The 22,439-nt window shown below is 40.8% G+C and overlaps 1 protein-coding gene across 1 annotated transcript in view; it reads left to right on the top strand.

Moving 5' to 3' along the window:
- Nucleotides 1–22,439, top strand: part of PTPN21 (protein tyrosine phosphatase non-receptor type 21) — a 74,505-nt gene that overhangs the window by 39,690 nt on the left and 12,376 nt on the right. The window contains exons 7-19 of the mRNA XM_014596400.3: nt 750–817; nt 1,308–1,378; nt 3,716–3,803; nt 4,987–5,075; nt 9,799–9,886; nt 10,827–10,906; nt 12,210–12,311; nt 12,986–13,046; nt 13,350–13,434; nt 15,708–17,161; nt 18,527–18,664; nt 20,450–20,671; nt 22,144–22,272. Of these exons, the coding sequence (XP_014451886.1) occupies nt 750–817; nt 1,308–1,378; nt 3,716–3,803; nt 4,987–5,075; nt 9,799–9,886; nt 10,827–10,906; nt 12,210–12,311; nt 12,986–13,046; nt 13,350–13,434; nt 15,708–17,161; nt 18,527–18,664; nt 20,450–20,671; nt 22,144–22,272 (2,675 nt within the window). The remainder of the gene's footprint in view (nt 1–749; nt 818–1,307; nt 1,379–3,715; nt 3,804–4,986; nt 5,076–9,798; nt 9,887–10,826; nt 10,907–12,209; nt 12,312–12,985; nt 13,047–13,349; nt 13,435–15,707; nt 17,162–18,526; nt 18,665–20,449; nt 20,672–22,143; nt 22,273–22,439) is intronic.

The raw sequence follows: 22,439 nt of genomic DNA, 5'->3' as shown, positions 1-22,439 counted from the left end.
CTGGGCCTAGTGCCTGCCTGTAGGATGCTGCTGTGGATTTGGGGAATATCTGGAGCCCTAGACTGATGGGTCAGGGGGAGGGGAGACTGCTTGCCCAGTGGTAGAGCCACCCAGACTTGATGATTGAGCTCTGCTCAGTCAATAGTTTTGGAACTTGACTATTGGGTTTTGCCCAATGGGATCTGGAACTGATTTGGCCCTTGAAACAAAACATATATATATCTATATCTATAGATATATTTATGCTCAAAAGTGTGTTTACGAAACAACCGTGCTAAAACTTGCTAAAACCGTGCTAAAACCTGCAGCTGTTTCCAAAAAAAAAAGGTAACATGCATCATCCTGGATGAACTAAGTCTGTGGGTACTGTATGCAAATTGCTACAGTCATGTTTAATTTCAAAGTTACTGTTTTCAAATTTTCTCCTGACTTCCATGTGCTCAGGGAAAGCAGGGTCTGAGGGAGGGGGAAGGGGCTGTCGGGGGGAAAAAATTAGTGGGGGGCAAAAAGCAAAGAGCTATCTGATTCCCTAGATTTCTTTTCCCTGCTATAGCAGTGAGAAGGGGACAAATTCAAAGCAGACATCCAGTAATTGGATTCTATGCCTGGAAAATTTGTAACAAATTTATAAATTTTCCATATATACAATCTAATAATTGGGGAGGGGGGGGTCATCTTATAATCAGGTTAGTCTGTTCATTCCAGTTAATACTATACTTGAATCCTATCTGTTCTCTTTCATTTTTTAGCTGACTTTGGAGACTATGATCAATATGAATCTCAGGAGTTTCTACAAAGATTTGCCTTGTTTCCTGTGGTAAGTACTTCTTTTCAGAATCTGTTGAAAGAAAGCAAATGATTTGGACAGCCCCTTCATTAGGCGCAAAAATGTGCAAACACTATACCAACAAATATCAGTGCTTGATCTGAGAGGCATTTTAATGCAGCCTTTTGTTCTCTGTATAGTTTAGTGCTCCCAAATTAATCAAAGCACAAATCACAGATTCTCTGCATTTGCAGATGTAATTAAAGTGTTTATCAGAGACTTGATTTGGACATACTGCTTTGACATGCACAATAAACACTAGGGATTGCAAAACATATATTTACCTATGGTAAACATTAGATGGAGGGAAGGACTCAGAAAAAGGAGCTACTTTTGGTATATTTTTTCATAGTAGTTGATTGATAGTAAGCTAACTGCAGGCTCTGGTGGAAGTCATGGTCCTATTTAGGGAATAAACCAATTATTTTATCCTTTAAAAATCCACTAATACTGCATTAAAGCAAAATGTATTTACCTTAAGGGTTGGCTACAAGAGGAAAACATACTGGAAGAAGCAACACAGAAAGTGGCCTTGTTGCATCAAAAGTACAGGTAAGAGTACTAAAATATTGAGATTTTGAAGCACTTCAGGTATGTGACATTAAGAAAACTCAAAACCTCAAGACGGTAAAAAACGGAGTGAAAAAGACATAAAGAAAAGGAACACCAAGGTCAATGTGCTCATAAAGAAAGGGAAGGGCATACATAGGAGATTGATTTGAAGCATAAGGATGTAGATAATACTGAATTAGGTTAGATATATAGGTAATGAGTACAGTGTATATGTTACACTGTGACTATGGTTGAAGGTCATTCTGGCTCACTGGGACTGAAATTACTACGTTTTGTGTCATCTCAGCCTCACATCCAGACTACAGGTCTCCAGGTCACTAGAATCTAGGTATGATTAACTGGGAATATGTAAATAGGAATGGATAGTGTGCTGTCTCACAGAGAGTTCGTTCTTCCATGTCACAGGTGAGTCAGAGTTAGACAGCATGAGAGTGCTGATATTTCTATTCTATGCTGCGAGCTTCCATAAGATTCATGACCTGCCACAAGCACAGATTTACCAGAAAACAAAGAATGCCAGCACATCTCTAGGAGTCTACCTTGATTGCAAACCTTTTGAAACCACTGTACTTCATGCTGCTTATGGGGGACAAAAATAAAATGGTGTCTCCATTTGTATAATGCTTATTAAACCATTCATTTAACTTAATATCTCAGGTTATGGAACGAAGTAGTGACCACAGTTAGAGCAGTAGTATTTAGCGGGTACTATTAATACACACTAAGGTAACTGTGCATTAAAATAAGGTGCAGTAAACTGTACCTGGGAAGGGGTCTACACATGCCTCTGCTTGGGAGCAAATTTGCTCCTAGTGGGAGCAGTTGAAACCAAGGATGCTTTGGCCTCCCTGCCTTGCTCTGCCTTGCTGCAGCATCCAGGGAGAGCTCCAATTAACAATTAGCCTAATTAACAGTGCAATAGCTGCTGCAGTTACATGGTGATGTAACTGCAGTAGTTGCTGCATACAGCTGCTCACAGTTACATGGTGATGACTTACTGCACAATAGATTAGTTCACTGCAGTTAGTTCACATAGATTAGTTTGCATAGATTAGTTCACTGTGCAGGTGTAGGTGCACCTGTTATGTATGAAATATTCTCAGGACTGAACAAATTAGTGACAAACTCAGATAAAACATAATGCATTGGAAACCTCAGAGGAAAGGTTTAGATGTATTTTCTTTATTGGGTTTATTTTAATTTTTTGATCTTGCTCATTTCTCCTGTAATATTTGATCTTACTCATTTCTCCTCTAATGCTGTGGTGAAGGAAGAGTGTGATATGGTTTTGTGGGTGTTCTGAGGTAGCGCAAACAGTAACTCTTTAGGAGGGTTTAATGAGAGGATTTTGAAGTGACATAGCTGGACTGGGAGATTGTTCTGTGCATAAAGTTTGGTAGAGGAAGAGGAGTGAAGATGGGAGTGGGGAAAGAAGTGGAGGAGATTGATATTATTGGAGAAAAAGAGAAAGAACATTATAAAAACTAAGTGTGTGTTATTTTTCAAATTGTGCAACCCCTAGCACAGTGTTGGTGCTAGAGATATTTGAAATGCTGGCTGACAAAATTATGAAGCTCCTTGAATGGAAGTACTCAAATTTTTAATTTTGAGAAGGTGAGTAATGGGGGGAAAAAGAGGGATTTCAAGAAGGATGTGACAATGGTTTGAATTAGGGTAGAAGGTAAATTTAAGTGGTGTATATGAATGGAGTGGAGAGAAATGAGAGAGAATTGGGAATTGAGAGCTGGGAAGCTTGAGAGAAACATGTTAAACGAGTCAAGAGTGTTATATGTTGGTGGGTTTGGGCCCACCAGGAACTACAGCCCTCCCTCAGTGGCTGGAAGGAGGCCACTAAATGTACAACAACTAATTCTTCGGGACCAATTGAGAAAAGAGGACCAGCACTACAGGTGATAGGCTAATAAGTAGGGTGCCAAGGCATGTCACTGAGAAGAGAACTCCAGATAGCATCCTCTACCCCCTGAACATATCTAAGGAGCTTGTGAGTGAAACTCCACTCAGAGATGTGCACAGACAAGGGGACACCAGAGACCCCCCAGTCACCTGGCTCCTTCTAGTCAGCACCTCTTTCTTGGTAGGGTGGAGAGATGGTCAAATTGGCTAGGTTGACCAAAGGTGATGGGATTTTTTGGGGCTACTCATGGGGTGCACATAAAGCAGCAAGACTTCACAATTATTGGATGCTTTTCTTCAGGATTTTCCAGCTTTGAGAGTGTAGTTGAGAGGAATACATACAGGGTCATTAAATTTAAATTAAATCATTGAATTAAAATGAACTATTGTGTTTATTTGTAGAAGCCTTACACCTCCTGATGCAGAAATGTTGTATATGCAAGAGGTGGAGAGAATGGAGGGCTATGGTGAAGAGAGCTACCCTGCAAAGGTAAGGGTGGCTTTGATACTCTGCCTTAACTTAAGGGTAATCATTGTAATGTTTTTTGCTTCCTAATGTTTTTTTTTGCATTGAAAAAGGTAAGTGCAATATAAAATAATTTTTTGGGCCTAGTACTTTGTAGTCACTTGTACCATCCCATTGACTTCACTGAGACTATTCAGGTATAGAATGGCTGTATCATGGGGTCCAGTAGGTTGAGGAAAGATTGTTATATCTTAAACTAAAGATTTAAATCTAGATACCTCCTTGCATTGCCTTTGTAAGAATATTTCAGTGAACTCGCACAAGTTGATAATTAATGCTTCTGTAACTTTTGTTCACAAAGGATGCCCTTACACGTGTTCTGTGGGTAGGGGTGCAGACAAGATTCTTTGGGTAAATCCAATATCTTTTATTAGACCAACTCAAATAGTTGGAAAAATTTTTCTTCGCAAGCCTTCAGGTACAGGTACCCTTCATCAGGCTGAGGAAGCATCTACAGTTGGTCTGTGCTCTTCCTGGATGGAACAGTAAAGCAGCCAGAGGCCAGTACATATGCAAGAAAGAAACATTAATTCCCCTTCCCTCCCACCCCCAACCTGTCTCTCATCCATTGACTACCCCAATTTACATTTTCACTGGCTGGCTTTCTTGCATACGTTCTGGCCTCTGGCTGCTTTACTATTCCAACCAGGAAGAGCACAGACCAATCGCAGATGCTTCCTCAGCCTGACGAAGGGTACCTGGTATCTGAAAGCTTGCAAAGAAGAATTTTTCCAACTATTTGAGTTGGTTTAATAAAAGGTATCAGATTTGCCCAAAGAACCTTGTCTGCCTATGTCCTTAGATCAGCACGACTACAATCTACACCCCTGAAACATGGTTTGGGGGGGGGGGTGCACTTTAATTACAGCGGCTCTGAGAACCACTCAAATTAAAGCGCCTGCAGCTTCTTGTGTTTTCAGCATCCTGTGCTTCAAAGTGGCAGCAGGGGTGCTTTAACTAAAGCTGAATGGGGACGCTGAATACATGAGACACAGGGGCTACTGGAACACACTAATTAGACTTGATTAATTGAGTCTGCTCTGATGTGCTGTAATTACAGTGCATTAGAGCAGTGTCCCCGCACATGGACAAGCATCCGAAGAGATTTTTTTCTTGTACTTGCTATATTTCTGGCTACTACTTGCAGGACAGCCAGGGAAGCGACATATTCGTTGGAGCTTGTCTTGATGGTGTCTTTGTGAAACACAAAAATGGTCGGCCTCCTGTTGTATTCAGGTACGTGTTAAACCCCATCAGAACAACACAGAGTATTTTACCAATGTCATTTGATGTGCTGCCCCAGCTACTTTGGTGGCATCTTTGAGAAATGCTATTTTTATTCATTTGCAGTGCTTTTCACAGCTTTAAATGTATATGAGGTCAATACAAATTTTGTTTGTGTAATTGCTACAATTTAAGCCCTGTTAAATTTATTATGTATTTGCAATTGCTAAACTTTCTCAGCAAAAAATACACTTGAAAAGGAAGTATCACTTTATTCTTACTGCCTTCAATAGGAGATGCATGTGTGCATCAGTGAACAGAATTTGTCCTATTGAATGAGAATCTAGTAGCTACACATCTAGAGACTTATTGGCTTTTAGTGTTACTGTGGCCAGGTATACCTTGTTTTTGGTGGTTTTCATCTGATCAGATTGAATTTTAATTAAGAGCCAAATCTTGCAAGCCTTATCAAACTCTTGAGTAAGTGGCCCATGCACCATGGATCTCTGTCGGGGTCCAAGGTAGCAACCTGTCTGTATGCTGGGAGCTTTGGTCAGTGACATTCCATAGTTGCTATCTTGTCATCCCTGTCCTTGCTCATGCCAGGCACCCTTTTTATGCTTTTGCAGGGAGTGCTGTTATAAAGTGGTTTTACTGTGCTTTTGACTGTTTTTGTGCACAGTAGAACAGCAACAGTTCTATCGGGTTTTCTGGCTTTACCTGCTAGTAGTTACAAGGATTTGGTTCTGTATTTTGAATTGCTTTGTGAAGACAGTATTTCCCTCATATGGGTTTGCCTGTCTGAGGTATATTGAAGATGTTATATCAAGTTGTACAGTTGTGTGAGATTGGAAATTATCAGATAAACTATAAGGGAGTTTATACACGTGTTCAGGGAGTGAAGGGGGCACTTTAATTAGAGCAGCTCCAAGAGCATCATGTGTATCATCAAATGAGCTTTAGTTAAATTGCCCCCACCACCATTTTTTAGCATGGGGACGCTAATACATTTGATGTGGTAATTACCATGCTCTAGCAGACTCGATTAAGCATGTCGGAGTAGTCTCGTTGCATATGTATAGGTGCCCTAAGAGTTTATAGAATATCTTCAATAAAAATTCTTTTTCTCTTGAAAAAATTAAGAAATTAAGTGGCTTCAGCTTTTCCCTTATCTTCATATAGTTGATCAATAGTCAAATACATGTTTGCTTCTCAACCTGCAGCTTCATACATGTATAGTTTTGTCTTGCATTTATTTTCATGTATCCAACATAGACATGAAGAATTCTTTTTCTAGCATCTAACTGTTCTCTTCTTTTCCATACAAGGGGGTCTAGCTGCACTAGATTACAAGATTTATAATTCTGTTTTGCTACATTTTCTTGTACACGTCACAATCACAGAAAATTACTTTTGCTTTCCAAAAAGTATTTGTTTTTGAAGTAATCAAAGATGCGTTTGGAAATGTTTGCTGTCCCACAGACTCCTTAAATGGACAAAGATGGTGGGAATAAAATTGGCACCATTATGTAATATGTCTATCTAATCAATTACGTGATTGCAAGTGATTGTTTAAACAGCATCTATTCAAGGATATAGTCATGGAAGATGTAACACCTTAACTATTATCTTAAAGAGCTTAATTGCATGAACTGATAGCAGTGAGTAAGGATAGGCCAGGGAGACCTGGATTCAGTTCCCTGCTCTACTACAAATAGGGAGGGCATTGGGTGGGGGAAGGGGGCATGTGCCCCCCAAATCTGCGCAGAGCGGGCTGGAGCTGCAGGCTGGAGCTGGCGCTGGCATTGTGTCGGGCTCTTCCTGGCAGGGGCTGGGACGAGCTGTGCTTGGGGCAGGTGGTGGCAGTGCTGGGAGGCGGGTTACAGGGCAGGCTGCAGCTACACCAGATTTTGCTGTAGGCTCCCCTTAACCTCCTCTCCCAAGCACTGCTACTACCTGCCCCAAGCACAGCCCCAGCCCAGCCCCACCCCCCCACACACTGGGAAGATCCTGGCGCAGCCCTTGCCCAAGCCCGCAGTTGCAGCCCACCCTACCCGCACCCCACACAGATCCCAGGGCACATGCCCCCTTGCCTCCCCGTGCCCTCTCAGGGTCCATGCAGTGGCAGGAGCTGCCCTCACCGCCCCAAGCCTCCTAGATGACCTGTGGCTCTGTCCTATGCCTTGTCCTGCCCTGGCTAGGCAGCACCTGTCCCAGCCCCTGCCCCATTCCCTCCCTCACTGTGTGGGGCATTGATCTGCCCCCCCCCATGCCCCTTTCCTCCCCCCTCCCCTTCCACCATAACAGATTTACCAGCTGCACGCAGCTCTCCAAGCTGCCAGGCTGTGCTCCTTGCTGCCTGGGTGCTGCACTGCAGCTGTGCACACGCGCAGGCATTTATCGGCCAAATTATCAGCCACATTTGGCTGATTTCTAATACAATCAATTTTCTTGACATTGGTTCTGATCCAATATTGGACTGATGTATCGGTGCACCTCTAACCACAGATGTTTTTTGCAATCAGATTTATCAAGTTATTTTGGTGCCTGAAAATGGAGATGGATAACCAGTGAGATAGTCAAATGAGACATCAAACGTAGTTTCTGTAACTCTAGGCATTTACCCATCTTTGTAAATCTGACCCTTCTCTGCCCATCAGTCCCCTGTCTACAACACTAAGATGATGATGATTTCCTACTTCACAGTTGTGAGGATAAATAAATACATTAAAGATTGTGAACCAATTAAAGTACATCAAAATTAAGGTACTGAGGACCATAAAACACCTTCATTGTAATCTGCTATGAAAATTATATTTTACCCTGTTTTTATGCAGTACCAAGTGCAAAATGTGTAGTACAATGTCATTTTTTTTAATGCTAGGCACAGTGCTTCTGGCAGTTAAAATTAGAGTAAGAAGTCAAGCATATGTACAATTTTATATATCTTACAGTTCTATCAGAATTTGCTTTTCTCTTAATTAGAGATGATGTTGATGTAATTAAGAATGCATGTAGCTTAACTAGTTGAGAGACAAAAAGTACAGCATGAGTAGCAAAGCATTATACATTATTAACAATACTACCCCAGCTGAAGAATTGCAATTATACCCCCTCTTCCTTTTAAAATAGTTTTAATGGGCAGGCAAGAAGTGTTCTGCTTATTTCCCTGGTACTGCACAGTTTGCTAAACTTGATTCACATTGATGAAAAAGAATATTAATTAATCTCCACCTAACCCAGGGGTGGGCAGTTATTTTGGCTGGAGGGCCACTTAACAAGTTTTGGTGACCTGTCGAGAGCTGCACACAAAATCTTTCAGAAGATATAATGTTAACAAATTATAGATAAAAAACAAATCATATACTAAAATCAAACATCCACTTCCTATTATGTTAAATAACATTTAAATTTTATTTAAAAATATAATTTTTGTCCTGATTTTATGTTTCTTGAGCAGTGTATCTAGAGGCAACTGCATAATAGCTCAAAATAGTCTTACTCTTGTATATTATATGTGGGGGAGGACGCGGAGGTGTGTTTGAGGGGTTCAGGGGCGTGTGTGGGGGTTGTGTCTGGTGAGATGAGTGTATGTGTGTGTGTATGTGTGCGCACAGGGCTGCCTGCACACTAGGTCCCAGGAGTTGGCTGGGGTGGGGGAAGGAAGCTGAGGCAGGGGGTGCGTGCTGCAGAGCTTTCCTGGGTAGTGCATTGCAGGCATGTTGTGCACCCCCCATCTGATCCTTGGCTGCCCCTACGGCATTCCACATGGGGCTGAGTCCCGCCTACTCCCGCCCAGGGTAGCCTGCTCTGTGCTCCTGCCGGTGCCCACACTGCGCCTGCCAAACAGCACTGCCCCAGCTAGCATGCCCAGCCACAGCCAGCCAGCTTCTCAGTGGGGCTGCTGCCACAGTTGCCCAGGTACTGCTCGGCTCCTGTCCTCCCCCCCCCATTGTCAGTGACTCCTCCTCCTCCTCCTCCTCCTCCTCCTCCTCTCTCTCCTGCTGCACTGCTCCAGGCAGCAGGTTATGCAGGGAAGTCATGGGGATATGTGCCAGGCACCACAAGCTCAGTGAGATGAGGGGGAAGCTGCAGTTGGGTACCTCTTGTCCCAGTGCATGGGGCTCCAGCTCTTGGCTACCTTCTATCCATGCCGCCCACCCACCTACTCAGTGAAATGAGAAGCCACCTGCAAGTAGTCAAGTGGATGGAAGGTGGCCAGGACCTGGAGCTGGATTCCCACATGCCAGGGCAGGAGCTGCTGGGCTGCAGCTTCCCCCTGCCTGGCTGGGCCTGTGGTGCCCAACATGCGTCTGCATGGCTGTTGCCTTTCCCTGCGCTAGCTGCTGTCTTGAGTGGTGCAGCAGGAGCATGGGGGGAGCCAAGAACACCCAGGCAGCTGCAGGCGCACCAGGAACAGTCTCCCTGGGAAGCTATGCATGCTAGCCAAGGCCATTGGTGGACAGGAGGGCAGTACAGGCTTCCCCAGGTGAGAATGGGCAAGGCTTGACCCTGTGCAGACTGCCACAGGGCCAGCCGTGGGCCAGATATAATCACTTGGTGGGCATGTCCCTGCGACCCAGACCCAATCAGTTGGCAAGCCAGATCCAGCCTGCAGACTGTATTTTGCCCACCCCTACCTAACCCCACAAGATACTTTTTGTTCCTAGGTTACCTTTGCTATACCATACAAATGCAGAGCTTACTTCCTGCACTGTTTCCCTTCTGTCCTTAGGTGGCATGACATTGCCAACATGTCCCACAACAAGTCCTTTTTTGCACTAGAGCTGGCAAATAAAGAAGAGACCATCCAATTCCAAACTGTAAGTGAATGCATTTTTAATTTCTATCTTTCTAAAGTACCAAACCACAAAACAGGAAAGACTTAAAAAAGCTACTTTTGTCCAAATATTGTTTCACATTTGTATTTGATATGTGACAGATTTAAGTAAGGATAACACGACTATTACAGCATTTTAACTTCTGTGGCTGGTTCATCCATTTTCTACTAAAGTAAACAATATTAAAAATTCAGCCCTTTCAGTAAATAAACTAAAGTTTTGATCCCTTTTCAGAAGGTGCTGTACAGCCTCTGATTCAGACCTCTTCCTAGACCTGAAATGCTGGAGGCTGCAAGTGAACAGTGGAAAAAGCCCTGGTCATGCCCACTTCACTTTCCCTTTCAGCATCCTTTCTCTGCCACAGTGTGACACAGGGTACTGGGCAAGATGGAACCTATGGTCTGGCCCAGTGAATGGCACGTCTTATGTTCTTACATATGTTCTTACATGCTGAGCATTCTGGTCCAATCCAAGAAAGTACTTAAGCATGTCCTTAATTTTAAGTAGTGCTTGGAAGTGAATGGTACTAGTCACATGTTTAAAGATAAACACATATTTGAGGCCTTGCTAGGTTGAATCAGTGCTGAGCATCTTATAGAACTTGGCTCAGAAAGCATGTCTGTTTCCTTTTTCAAAACTGTAATTTTTCCAGAAGGCTTAAGAGTGTGATATATACGGTATAAAAGATTGTTCAGTTTTATGGTTCCTAAGATTGTCTTCAAGAGAAGGCTGTTATTTTCAGTTCCATTAGGCCTGCTAATTTATTCAAGTTTTAAGAAACTTGAAAACTTCCCCCATCAAAATGAAGAGGAGCCAAATCTTGTTTTGATGTGACTCAGTGGTCTTTTGACTTTGATGCAATTGAGGGTTGAGCCTGCATAATTTTTCTAATACATGTTTTGTTTGATTGTTTGTTTGGCAGGAAGACATGGAAACAGCAAAATATGTGTGGAGGATGTGTGTGGCCAGACACAAGTTTTACAGACTAAATAAATGTAGCATGTAAGTAGAGTAGTCTTGGAAGGACTCCAAGCATCTGAATACCATAATGAATGTAAATGTTGTGTATCATCTGTTATTTATTGTAGATTACAGTAATTAATTACTTGTTATGCTTTTGATCAAACATTATTTGCCAATTCTAAGATTTACATTATAGAAAGTGCTTATGTTATACACTTGCACCCTTATAATAGAAGACAGTGTTTTTATAAACTGGAGAGAGACATAACTAAAATCATAATATTCTTTATGTTACTGGATCTCAGTTCTGTAAGTGCATTTATGCTTTTGTGCATTTATGTGAGCTATTAATACTATTGTATTTGCAAGATACTGAAATCGATAGAGTTCTGAATGCTCTTTTGACTGAATTGTTAAAGGATGTTGGACTTATTTTAGGCAAGGGAAGTACATGTAGATTTCTTGACAAGTGCTGTGTTGATGGTTCTAATGTATGAAGTCCATTAGATAGATTTAAAATCCATATAGCTGAAGTAGTATCAGTAAATAAAAATAAATAAAATACAATTGAGTAAATTAAATTTAAGTGGACTAGTTCCCCAGATACAAATCAAGATCCCAACTCTTGTCTCCTCTTTTACATTGACATAATCCTTTTGGTTTCTGTCAATTTACTTGATGTATATAAGCCCGAGACAAAAAAATTGGGCTCAGTGGGTAGACTGTTGTATTAAGTCTGATTCCCTGAATACTAATTTCATTCCTTTTTACATAGCCAAGCACTAAGTTATTTACAAAAGGCCTAATTCAGAGCCTGCTGAAGTCAGCAAAGAGATGATGCTACAAAAGCCACTAGTACAACTGATTGACTCCCTTGTTATAACTCTCAGAAGAGTTGTAGGATGGAATAGAAACTAAATTGCCTTCACAGCCTCTGAACAGAGGAAGGGGGACCTTTTTAGTTGAAGTTGTATGTTTGTGGGAAGCCTGTGGCATTGCTGTCTGAAGTGTTATCTGTTCTGTTGTTACATAGTGAATGTCAAACTCCACAGCTGTTAATTCTTCATCTTTCGCAATAACTGCTTTTTGTAAAATAAATTAATTGCTTAGAACAGTGATTCTTAATTTTTCCCAGACTGGGAACTTCGTTGCAGATACTTAAGACTTTTCTGCTATTCTGCAGTTTTAGAGGGGCAAGATTATCTTGTTATCCAGGCTGCAAAATGTTGTTTTAGACCTAGCTAAACTCAATTAAAATGCCTTCTCTCCTGGTAACAAGTGCCTTTCTTTTCAATATACTAGTTGACTGTCTCTATTTTGTCTGCATGTACCTTGTCTTTAGAGATTCCCCAGACTCTCCACCCATGGAAGGCTCTCAGAAATCTTTCCACATTCTTTCTTTTCCACGCTTTCCAATCCTTTCCCGTTCTACTCTTCTCAAAGGGTGAGCTGGAAAATTATCTATCTTTCTGAAATGTTGCATGTCCTGTGTTTGTATTGCCCTGGTATCCTCCTGGTCATTGTTTTACTGACAGCTATGGGGTACAGGAACAGTGCAGGGTTGAGAAAATGGTCTGTATGTTTCTGACTAGTCCAACATTCAGTTATTTGGCAAATACAGAATGTTAATGATGGTGACAATATTTGTGTGCCTAAAATTTGATTTGTTCAAGGATGCAGAATCCTAATTCAGTTGTGGCGGTGGTTTATTATATGTATAGTGTGGCATGTGTTGAGACTTTTTTATTGGTAATTATGAAGACAGCCATCCGGGCCAGGGAGCTTGCAGGGTAACACTGGGGTTTGAATTTAGCGGATGACCATAGGAAAATGGCTACTAGGGAAGACCATTGTGCAAGAACAGCCTAGAGAGGAGGGTGAAGAGAAGCAGCAGTGGAAATAAATGGGTCCCTCCTCACCCTTTTTTTTTCTTGCTGGTCTTTCTAGCAATGATGGTGATTTGAGCATATAGGCCTTCCTTTTGGGACTGGTGGGAGGCAACATAGGGCCTAATTCCAAGTACTGGTGCGTGCCCTGAACGGAGGTCATGAGCACCTGGCAGGACTGGATCTAAAAGTGTTCTAAAAAAATTAGCTCATCATATGGCTTTGTTTATAGACAAACCCAGACTGTTACAGTGAATCCAGTTAGAAGACGATCTTCTTCCAGGATGTCTTTGGTATGTATATCAAGTAGTTTCACAGTTGAGCCCACTCTTGCTTATTGTCTATGTTTAACTACTGTTACTACCAACACTATTTTAATTATTTTGGTTACTTCGGTTTTCAATTTAAAATCCTCCAGTGTGTGTTGGAGATTGTTCTAAGTGTCTCACTACGTTGATGGCTTTTATTCTTTTCTGGTCCTGTGGACCAATATTTTATGCTTTAACATTAAGAGAATTCATTTTAGAATAGCCCCTGGTTCTTCTTTTTAACATGTCCTGTAAATTTTAACTACTTTTAAAAACCTTCTTTTTTAGCCTAAGCCACAGCCTTACATGATGTCAGCACCCCCTCAGTTGCATTACAATGGGCACTACACGGAACCATATACATCATCCCAAGGTAAATTAAAATGTGGTCGCAATGTTTAATTCTTAAATAATTCTACATACAGATGCAATCATTAAAACCACACAAGTGCCAATTTTCATTTACAATAACACCACCTTATACGATTTTGGAAGTAAAAAAAGACCTTAAAGTGAGGGCTCGTTGCATTATACTCTGATGTCCCTTTGCACACCTACAGTTTTATAAAAAAAGTCATAGAAATATGATTCAAGCCCCCAGTATTGCCCTTGTTGCTGTGTTTGCTCTTATTTTACTTATGGAAAGATATGAGTATGTGACAGGGAGGTAAGAGAATGGACACTGATTTACTGATTATGAACACAGTAGATATAGGTATAATCCCTCTTGAATGAGGTTGAACTAGCTGATGGCTACTCTGGTTATAGGTAACTTTGAGGAGGTGAGGTAATGAACAGAACTGAGTAATTTCTTCATATCCCTGGACCTTTAGGGTGCCAGTGAGCAATAAATTATCAATGGACTTAGTGTCCTATTGCCTGTGCATGCTGCAAGGAACCAGCTGAGGCCCTGAAAGCAGTAGAAACCTCCAAGTATCAGGTGCAAGAGACCCAAGCAAGAGAGAGGCTTTTATTGCCTGTTATAACTAGTGTAGAAAATGGTTCCCAAACTTTTTTTGACCAATTAACCACTGTCAGCACCCAGAATTTCTCCTGCACCACAATGCGTCCTTGCCATCGAACTTTTAATAGCAAATATTTTCAAGACATACAAGGAACAATTTTTCCCATCACTCTCATGATGTGTTGGGGCCAGCATGATCTGTAAACCAGTGTGGAAACCATTGGTATAGGAGTAATTAGCATAGTCTGTATAGAAAGTGGAAACATTAAGGGCATTCAAGAGCTTATGGTTGGCTTGATAAGGAGTTTTCCAGTAGCAGCTTAAAAAAAACTACATGCACAAAAACTACATAAAGTGGTGAATCCTACAAAATGGAGAAAATGGCTTGGAATCCATTGTTTCATATATGTTGAATGCATAAAACAATAGATAATATACTTTGCTACATACAGTGAAACCAGTGATAGGTAAAACACACATCAGCAATTACTGGCTGTACTTTAAAATAGTCCCAGATTTTCCTGAAAACTTTAGTTTGATTTTTTTTAATTTTTTTTTTTAAGAAGTTCTCTTGGCTGGCAGGATGGTCACTTATTGCAGGTTTCACTGATACCCGTTTATAGATAGTGAGCCTGATTTTGCTGCCACTTATGCTTGTCTGTTTGGGAAAGCTGAACTGGTTTAGTTGTGGCTTCCTCCTTTTTTGTAACTGGAATAATTAAACACAAAGTTTGTACTGCTTTATTTCAGTTTAAGAGTGGCTTAACTTTGGCTTATTTTGCTTTAATTAAAATCTGTCAACCCAAGTGAAAGTGAAAAAGCATCCTTAAAATAATGTATCCACATGGGAATTTGCACTGGTTTAAATTGTCACCTTAGCAGGGGCAGGCAATTATTTTGGGTGGAGGGCCGCTTACTGAGTTTTGGCAAGCCATCAAGGGCTGCATGGCAGGCAACCGGGGTAAATAAATATTAATTTTCTAAATGTTTGAGGGGCCCTGTGGGCCGGATAGAATGGGCAGGCTGGCTGCATCTGGCCCGCAGGCCGCATTTTGCCCACCCCTGCGCTAAAGCAATAGCCCACAAAGACCAAGCCTCACATGGGTACATATCAAGAGTATTTATATCACTGGGGTAAATAAAATCTAAAGAAAGATGATCAGAAGCAGGCTTACAATCTCTTCTGTTTTTTTCCATATGTGGCCCAGTAATTCTTGTAATCCTCCTGGTTCTCAGTGGATGCAATTGCTGTAAGGCTTTGTGAGACTTGCAACAGTTGAGGGAAAGTCTCCCCTGAGCCATTATTAGTCAGTTCACATAAGTGACTAGGGAGAGGAGGCAGTGCCATACACAAGTCTTCCCCATACTGTATTTGAAATCAGTACGGTACAGTATTGTAGTATCCATTTGACATGCCAAAGGCAGACCAGTAAGTAAAACAGAAATATTATCAATAGGTGGCAGCTGTGTAGTGCAGTATATTAAGAGATTTGTAGCACTAAAACTTCCGTTGTTGCAAGTCAAACAGTGATCAACTTGGAGATTTGGCTATATTTTTAAAGCTAAGTCATGGTGGGAGAAAGTTTTTGAAAATATCAATATCTGATTCAAGATGTCTGATAGAAGTTGCTTCTTTATGTTCGGACCTAATGGTAGTGTTTGCTTAAACCCTTTCTTTTCAGATAACCTCTTTGTGAACAATCAGAATGGATACTACTACCACTCTCAGACTAGCTTGGATAGAGCTCCACATGACTACAATGGTAGAATCCGCAATGGTAGTGTCTACAGTGCACACAGCACAAACTCTTTGAATAACCCACAGCACTACTTGCAGCCATCTCCCATGTCCTCTAACCCAAGCATTACTGGAAGTGATGTCCTGAGACCTGATTATGTCCCATCACATCGACATAGTGCACTAATACCACCTTCTTATCGGCCTACCCCAGATTATGAAACTGTGATGAGACAGCTTAACAGGGGAATGATACACACAGATAAGCAGAGTCATTCAATGAGAAATCTTAACATCAGCAATTCATATGCTTACAGTAGACCTGATGCTCTGGTTTACAGCCAACCTGAAATCCGAGAACACGCTCAGTTCACTTCCCCTCAATCTAATCACTATCCATTTAATCTGAATTACAGTTTTCATAGCCAGTCTCCATACCCATATCCTGCAGAAAAGCGTCCAGTTGTTGGAGCAGTCAGTGTGCCAGAGTTGACAAATGTGCAGCTTCAGGCTCAGGATTATCCAGCACCAAATATCATGAAGACTCAGGTCTATCGACCACCTCCTCCTTACCCCTACCCAAGACCTGCAAACAGTACTCCAGACCTTTCCCGACACCTTTATATAAGCAGCAGCAATCCAGATCTCATCACAAGACGAGTCCACCATTCTGTCCAGACGTTTCAGGAAGACAGTCTGCCTGTTGCACATTCTCTTCAGGAAGTGAGTGAACCCTTAACATCAGCACGCCATGCTCAGTTACAGAAAAGAAATAGTATTGAAATAGCGGGGCTCATCCACAGCTTTGAAGGAGTCAGAATTAAGGAGAGAACTATGTCAGCATCAGCAGCAGATGTGGCCCTTCCAAGAGGGTCACAGCCCAGTGTTCTAATGGAAAGGACAAAGCAAGAAGAAAATGAGGAGCAAGAAGAAGGCATGAACTGTGGTCATAAAAAGTCTCTTTCAGATGCAACTATGCTGATTCACAGCAGTGAGGAGGAGGAGGAATTTGAAGAAGACAAAGCTCATGCAAGTTTGTCTCCTCTCCCTGAAGGCCAAGCCCAGCTTTCTGGTATCATGGGTGGTCATCGTTCTGAGTCTTTTTTAAGTTATCCTTACAGTTCTGTTGCTTCACCTGCTGGCCCTTTGCATATCCTTGAACCTAAGTTACATATTACAGAGCCAGAAAAGAGGATGAAAGATATGAGCCCAGTTCATTTACTAGCTGAGTCACAGGTGCAGAGAAGAAGTGAAGGTTTGCTGACTCCATCTATGTCAGAATCTGACCTTACAACTTCAGGAAGGTACAGAGTTAGAAAGGACTCTGTGAAGAAGAGACCTGTGTCTGATCTTCTGTCTGGGAAGAAGAATATTGTGGAAGGTCTTCCACCTTTAAGTGTAAGTAGATATTTCTTTTTGTTTTGTTTTGTTTTGGGTTTTTTTCCAGGGCTCATGCTGATAGATACAACGTCTGAGTTTTAAAAATACCCCTCTCAAGATTTTTGAAATGTACAAACAAATGTCCACCCCCCGTTTTTATTTTCTTGTTTTCTCTCCTTTCTTCCCTTATGTACCTCTTTTCCCTTCTATTTTCTGTCACTGTTTCACCCATTCAGCTGGTCCTCCCACTTCCTATTGGATCGATCTCAGATCCATGAGGAACTAGCTTCTGATGCCCCTTCCGGCTGGAACAGGAGTAGTTTCCTCCTCTCCACCAACAGCTTTCTGACATCATTAGACCCATTCTCTGAGTTTAACCATAGGACTTGAGTGGTCATGTGTATTTTCTAGATTCTTCTTCCTCTCCCACTTAACATAATGTTATGAAGCCCTAGATATTCCATCTCCTTTTCCCTCATTCTTTCCCATGTCCTTTTCCCTCACCCTTCTTTGTATTCACTTCCTCCATTTTTCTTTTCTTTCCTCCTCAGGCTCCCTCTCCCCTTTTGTCTAGCCTTCTAACCATTCTGTGTCTTACAAATTCAATTCCTCCTGGTCAAGCAAGCTACCCATCTCTTCCACAACTCCTGCTTTACAAAATGTTATATGTTTGTGCACAACTGTGCGAAAGTCATTCATGATCCTCTCTGGCCTTACTTCTTTGGTATATTTTGCAAGTCCTTAGGGCAGGGACTTTTTCTTTCTGTGTGTTTGTACACTGCCTAGCGCATTTTAGGTGCTGCTGTAAAGAATGATTTTCCAAGGCACTTCATTTCGGCCTCTAATTCTGTGCCCATGATTTAGTAGCTGCAATTTCTTGAAGGCACACTTTATACTACTGTGATACCTTAAATACCTGATTTGTAGGTTCAGTGAAATGCTTAGACACACCTAGATACTGTAAAATACACCTACAAAATTGGGATCATTTCTGAAAATTGGATCCACAAACAATGTTGTCTAATACAGATGAAATTGATTGTATATGTGGTATTTTTGTGTTTTATTTTGAACTGTTGGAGATTCTAATTCTGTTTAAGGATGTTAGTCTTTCCAAACTGCTCCTTGCCCTAGGGCCTAACCTGAAGAGAACAATATTTCCCATTCTTGTGAAGTTTCAGTAACTTGCTGGAATGAAGACAGACTGGTGTCGGGTCCTGTGAAAGAATGTGGTTCTACCACCAGAATCTTTTACCACACTGGCTTTCAAAGATAATAACAAGGGTAGTCCTCTGTTTCCAAAAGCTGAACCCCTCCTAAGTCTGCTTTGTTATTTGTCCAGTGTTTTCTAGAGGATATAACTTAATTTTTTTTTTTTGGCAGGGAATGAAAAAAAACAAAACCGAAGCAAAAAAAATAGGGCCTCTAAAGTTAGCTGCCCTAAATGGACTAACCTTGTCTCGAATGCCTCTGCCATATGAGGGTAAGGAAGAGTCTACTAGAGCAACAAATGATGAACGGGTATGTCTCAATTTTATGGAATATTTGCTTTCTCTTTAGGACTAGAATCATAAAAATGAAATGCATTAGCAAAGGCTAACTGCTAGAATATCTTAGTTTCAAACTGAGTCAGGTGTAGAGGGTAATTGGTGAATGAGACTTGTAATTCCTGACAGGCTGTTGGTAAAAGTGCCTAAGAAGACTAAGGATGGGAGTTGTATACAAGTTTATAACTCCTTTTTTTTCTTAGATTTGCGTAATTTGCCTTAGCCCCAGTCCTTGGGCAGGTGGGCAGTATATAATATTTATCGTTTTTTAAGTTGGAACCAAACAGCTGGGAAAACAGAATCTTCACTGAAGCCTTCAAAGATTTCAGAGAGGTGCGCGCTCAGTGTGCACATCACCTCATTTCCTTGCCAAGCAGCCTCATCTGAAGTACATGTTAAATAGAATAGGACTGTGCAAAAGATCCATCAGGATAAGGGAGCAGCTGTCTAATGCTACCCTCAAAGAATGGAGCTGTTGATGAGGTAAATACTTAAAGCTTTAAAAATCTTGCCACTCTTCTAGCATTGAGCGTACTTGTGCTTGATGCTCTATAAATTGAACGTTCCTGGCTGAACAAGTTTGCAGTTTAAATAGGAGGTAGACAAAATAATTCAGGCGCATGTAATAGAAAGAAGAAAGAAGGTCCAGTTTCACAGGATTTCAAAGGTCCTTAGAATATCAAGTTTACTTCATGTTTGTTCAAAGTCTTCTAATGCTCAGCTTTGTGATTCTGTGCCCTTTCTTGTCCATTCTGTGCTAGAAATCATGGCCAAAAAAAAAAAAGTGGAAGAGGCTGCTGCTCTAGACCGTTTCAGTATGGACATTGTCAGTAGAGATTTAGTGCTTTTTTTCTGTAGCATGTGGTAATGGCATCTGTTTGCAACAAAATTCCTGACTTGTCTGATAGCTACATGGACATTCAGATGTTAACATGAGAGTCTGGCTGCTTGTGACAACAGAAGTAGATTATTGGCTTAAATCTCCGTCTTATTCATTTAATTATTTTTGCCAAACACAAATACCAAATGTCTCTCATGATTTAGAAAGAATTCGGTTTTGAAAAAATAAATTGGACTTCCATCAAGTCATATTAAATAAAACGCAATGAATTATTCCTTCTTGTAGGAGGAATTTGTGTTTCTATAAAGACCTTGCTGCTGTCTTCAGCATTTATCATCTGCAGGGTGACAGACTAAGAGGGTAGTTGTAGAGTATGACGAATTTATTTATTTAGCCAAGCTTCCTCTCCTGTTAAGGAATGAAGATGAGTACTGATGAGTACAGAGATATCAGGGTTAGAAGAGAGATCTCTCAAATTACCCAGTCCAACCTCCTAAACCAAGCAGAAAAGTTTCTAAACATTTTCATCCAAATCTGGGGAAATGCCGTAATGACCTTGTCTAGCAAAACATGGTCCCATGTCTGACTGTGTTATCTGTACAGAAATTAAAAAATCATTTTTGAATGTTATTTACCATCTCTGTGTCTAACTGCCATATCTTGAAGTTCTGAGTCGGCTCCCACTTCAACAGAACTCCCACTGCCTTAAAGATTTGCCTGCTTAAGAACTTCAGAATTTGCCACTCCAGGTTTACTGTGATGTGCTATACAAACAGGGATATCTGGGAAGTAATTACAAAAATTAGAAGTGAGAAAAATCTGTGCATTTTATTTATATTAAATTATTTTCATTGCATTGTTACTAGTAAAACGGAATTGGCCTGAAACTTTGTATGCTTATCTTCTTCTGTCTTGTAGTGTAAAATTCTTGAACAACGGTTAGAGCAGGGGATGGTGTTTACAGAATATGAGCGGATTCAAAAGAAAAGGCTCATTGATGGTGAGTGTTCAATAGCCCGGCTCCCTGAAAATGCTGAGAGAAACAGGTTCCAGGATGTCCTTCCCTATGATGATACCAGAGTGGAGCTGGTCCCAACCAAAGAAAATAACACAGGTTACATCAACGCATCTCACATTAAGGTAAGAAAAGTACAGCTGAAGAAATGTTTGTCAGTTGGTTCTGTACTTAAAAATATTTAGATTGAAGAAAAAATAAGGTGGCTGGGGGGGCAGTTAATATCTTGTCTGTTCTCTTTTTCCTTTTCATGCTAATGTTGACTTTTTGGGGAAGAGGTGTTTTTCTTGGACAGCTGGAAAGAATTCGGGATCAGGTACTGGAGACATCTGCTGTACAGCATTTATTCCATCACTTTTTTTTCTTTTTGTGCTAATGGGAGGCAAGTTTGTACCTTAAAGTTGTGGAAAAATCTGTAATAACCCTCAAAATGTATTGGATCGTTTCTTAAAGGACCGTGTATAGGAGTCTTGTCTCCATTTTAAGTAGATTTTATATACAAAACTGTGTGTGTGTCTATAGGTATGTGCCACTCTTAAACCTAAATAACTTAAAATTAAGTGCACTGTTATTCCTTCTGCTTCTGTGGACCAGACTTTTAGTGGCAGTGCCTGCACTGTGCCAGAGCTTGTTTTTGGATGGCTACAGGAAGAAAATGGAGTCGGATAGGAAGCTGTTCTTCACTTATCTTCCACCATCACCCCTGGCTATGTGCCCCTTTTCTTAAACCTTATAAGGAAACTTTCTGAAGTGAATTTCAATGTATTTTCAGGGCTCTTGCCCTTTTCCAGGATATGACTTCAAATCATTTGATGCTTTTGAAGAGAGTTAAGGTCTCTTAAGTACTGATAGGCATTTATATGTTTTTAATGGGATATGGCATAGTACCAACCAAATTGTGTATGTAAAAACAGAATCTGAAAATAGGTCCTTTTGGCTTTCCTGAATCAACTTAGAAATCTGAAGGGAAAACCTTCATTCACTGACCAAGGAACACTCTCTTTAATTCTGTAAAAGTGGCACTACCCACGTGATAGCTAGAATACTTCTCTGAAACTAAGTTTTTCCAAAATTATACAGTTCACCCAGTAGGACACATTAATTTTTTCCCCTCGGTTATACAATATATTGTGTATTTAAAATACATCTCCTTAACTGTATTTTTCTTTTGCATATATGTGTAAAATAATACATTTTTGGAAGAGAGAATCAGAGGCTTGAAAGGAACCTCAGAAGTCATGTGCTCCAGGAAGTTTTTTTCCCCCCTTGAGACTTAATCAAAATCTGTTTTTTCTGTAGTTTAATCCCATTCCCTTCAATTTGTTCTTCCTCTCCTTTTTAGCAGCCTTCAGATTTTTGAAAATTGTGGTCATGTCTTCCCTTAATTTCCTTTTCTCTAAACTAAATATACCTATTTCCTTCAACCTGTTTATAGTTGTTGTGTGGTAATGGTAGGCAGTGAACCAGGTAGGATTATGTGACTCAAAATACCTACCTTCAATCCCTTATTTTTACCATTTTCTTTCAACTTCTACACTTTCACAGAACATGTTCCTTATAACCTCACAGATCCCTCATTTTTCTCCTTTTTTAACAGGTTTCCATTGCGGGCATTGAGTGGGATTATATTGCTACACAAGGCCCTTTGCAGAATACATGTCAGGATTTCTGGCAGATGGTGTGGGAACAAGGGGTTGCTATTATTGCAATGGTGACAGCAGAAGAGGTAGGTACTTGCTGTTGAGGCCAAGTCTACACTAGAAACTTCTATTAGTATGATGAAGTTGGTTGGGGCAAAAAGTCTAGTGATGACAGTTACAGTGGCAAAAAGGATTCTTTCAAGGGGGATAGGTGTGGCTTGTCTCCACTAGACAGATTTATTGGCATAACTCT

Source organism: Alligator mississippiensis, chromosome 2 (genome assembly GCF_030867095.1).
Source record: "Alligator mississippiensis isolate rAllMis1 chromosome 2, rAllMis1, whole genome shotgun sequence".
In the NCBI taxonomy this organism is placed as follows: Eukaryota; Metazoa; Chordata; order Crocodylia; family Alligatoridae; genus Alligator; species Alligator mississippiensis.
Note: the sequence above shows the minus strand (reverse complement) of the source record. Positions and strands in the feature narration are given on the sequence as shown.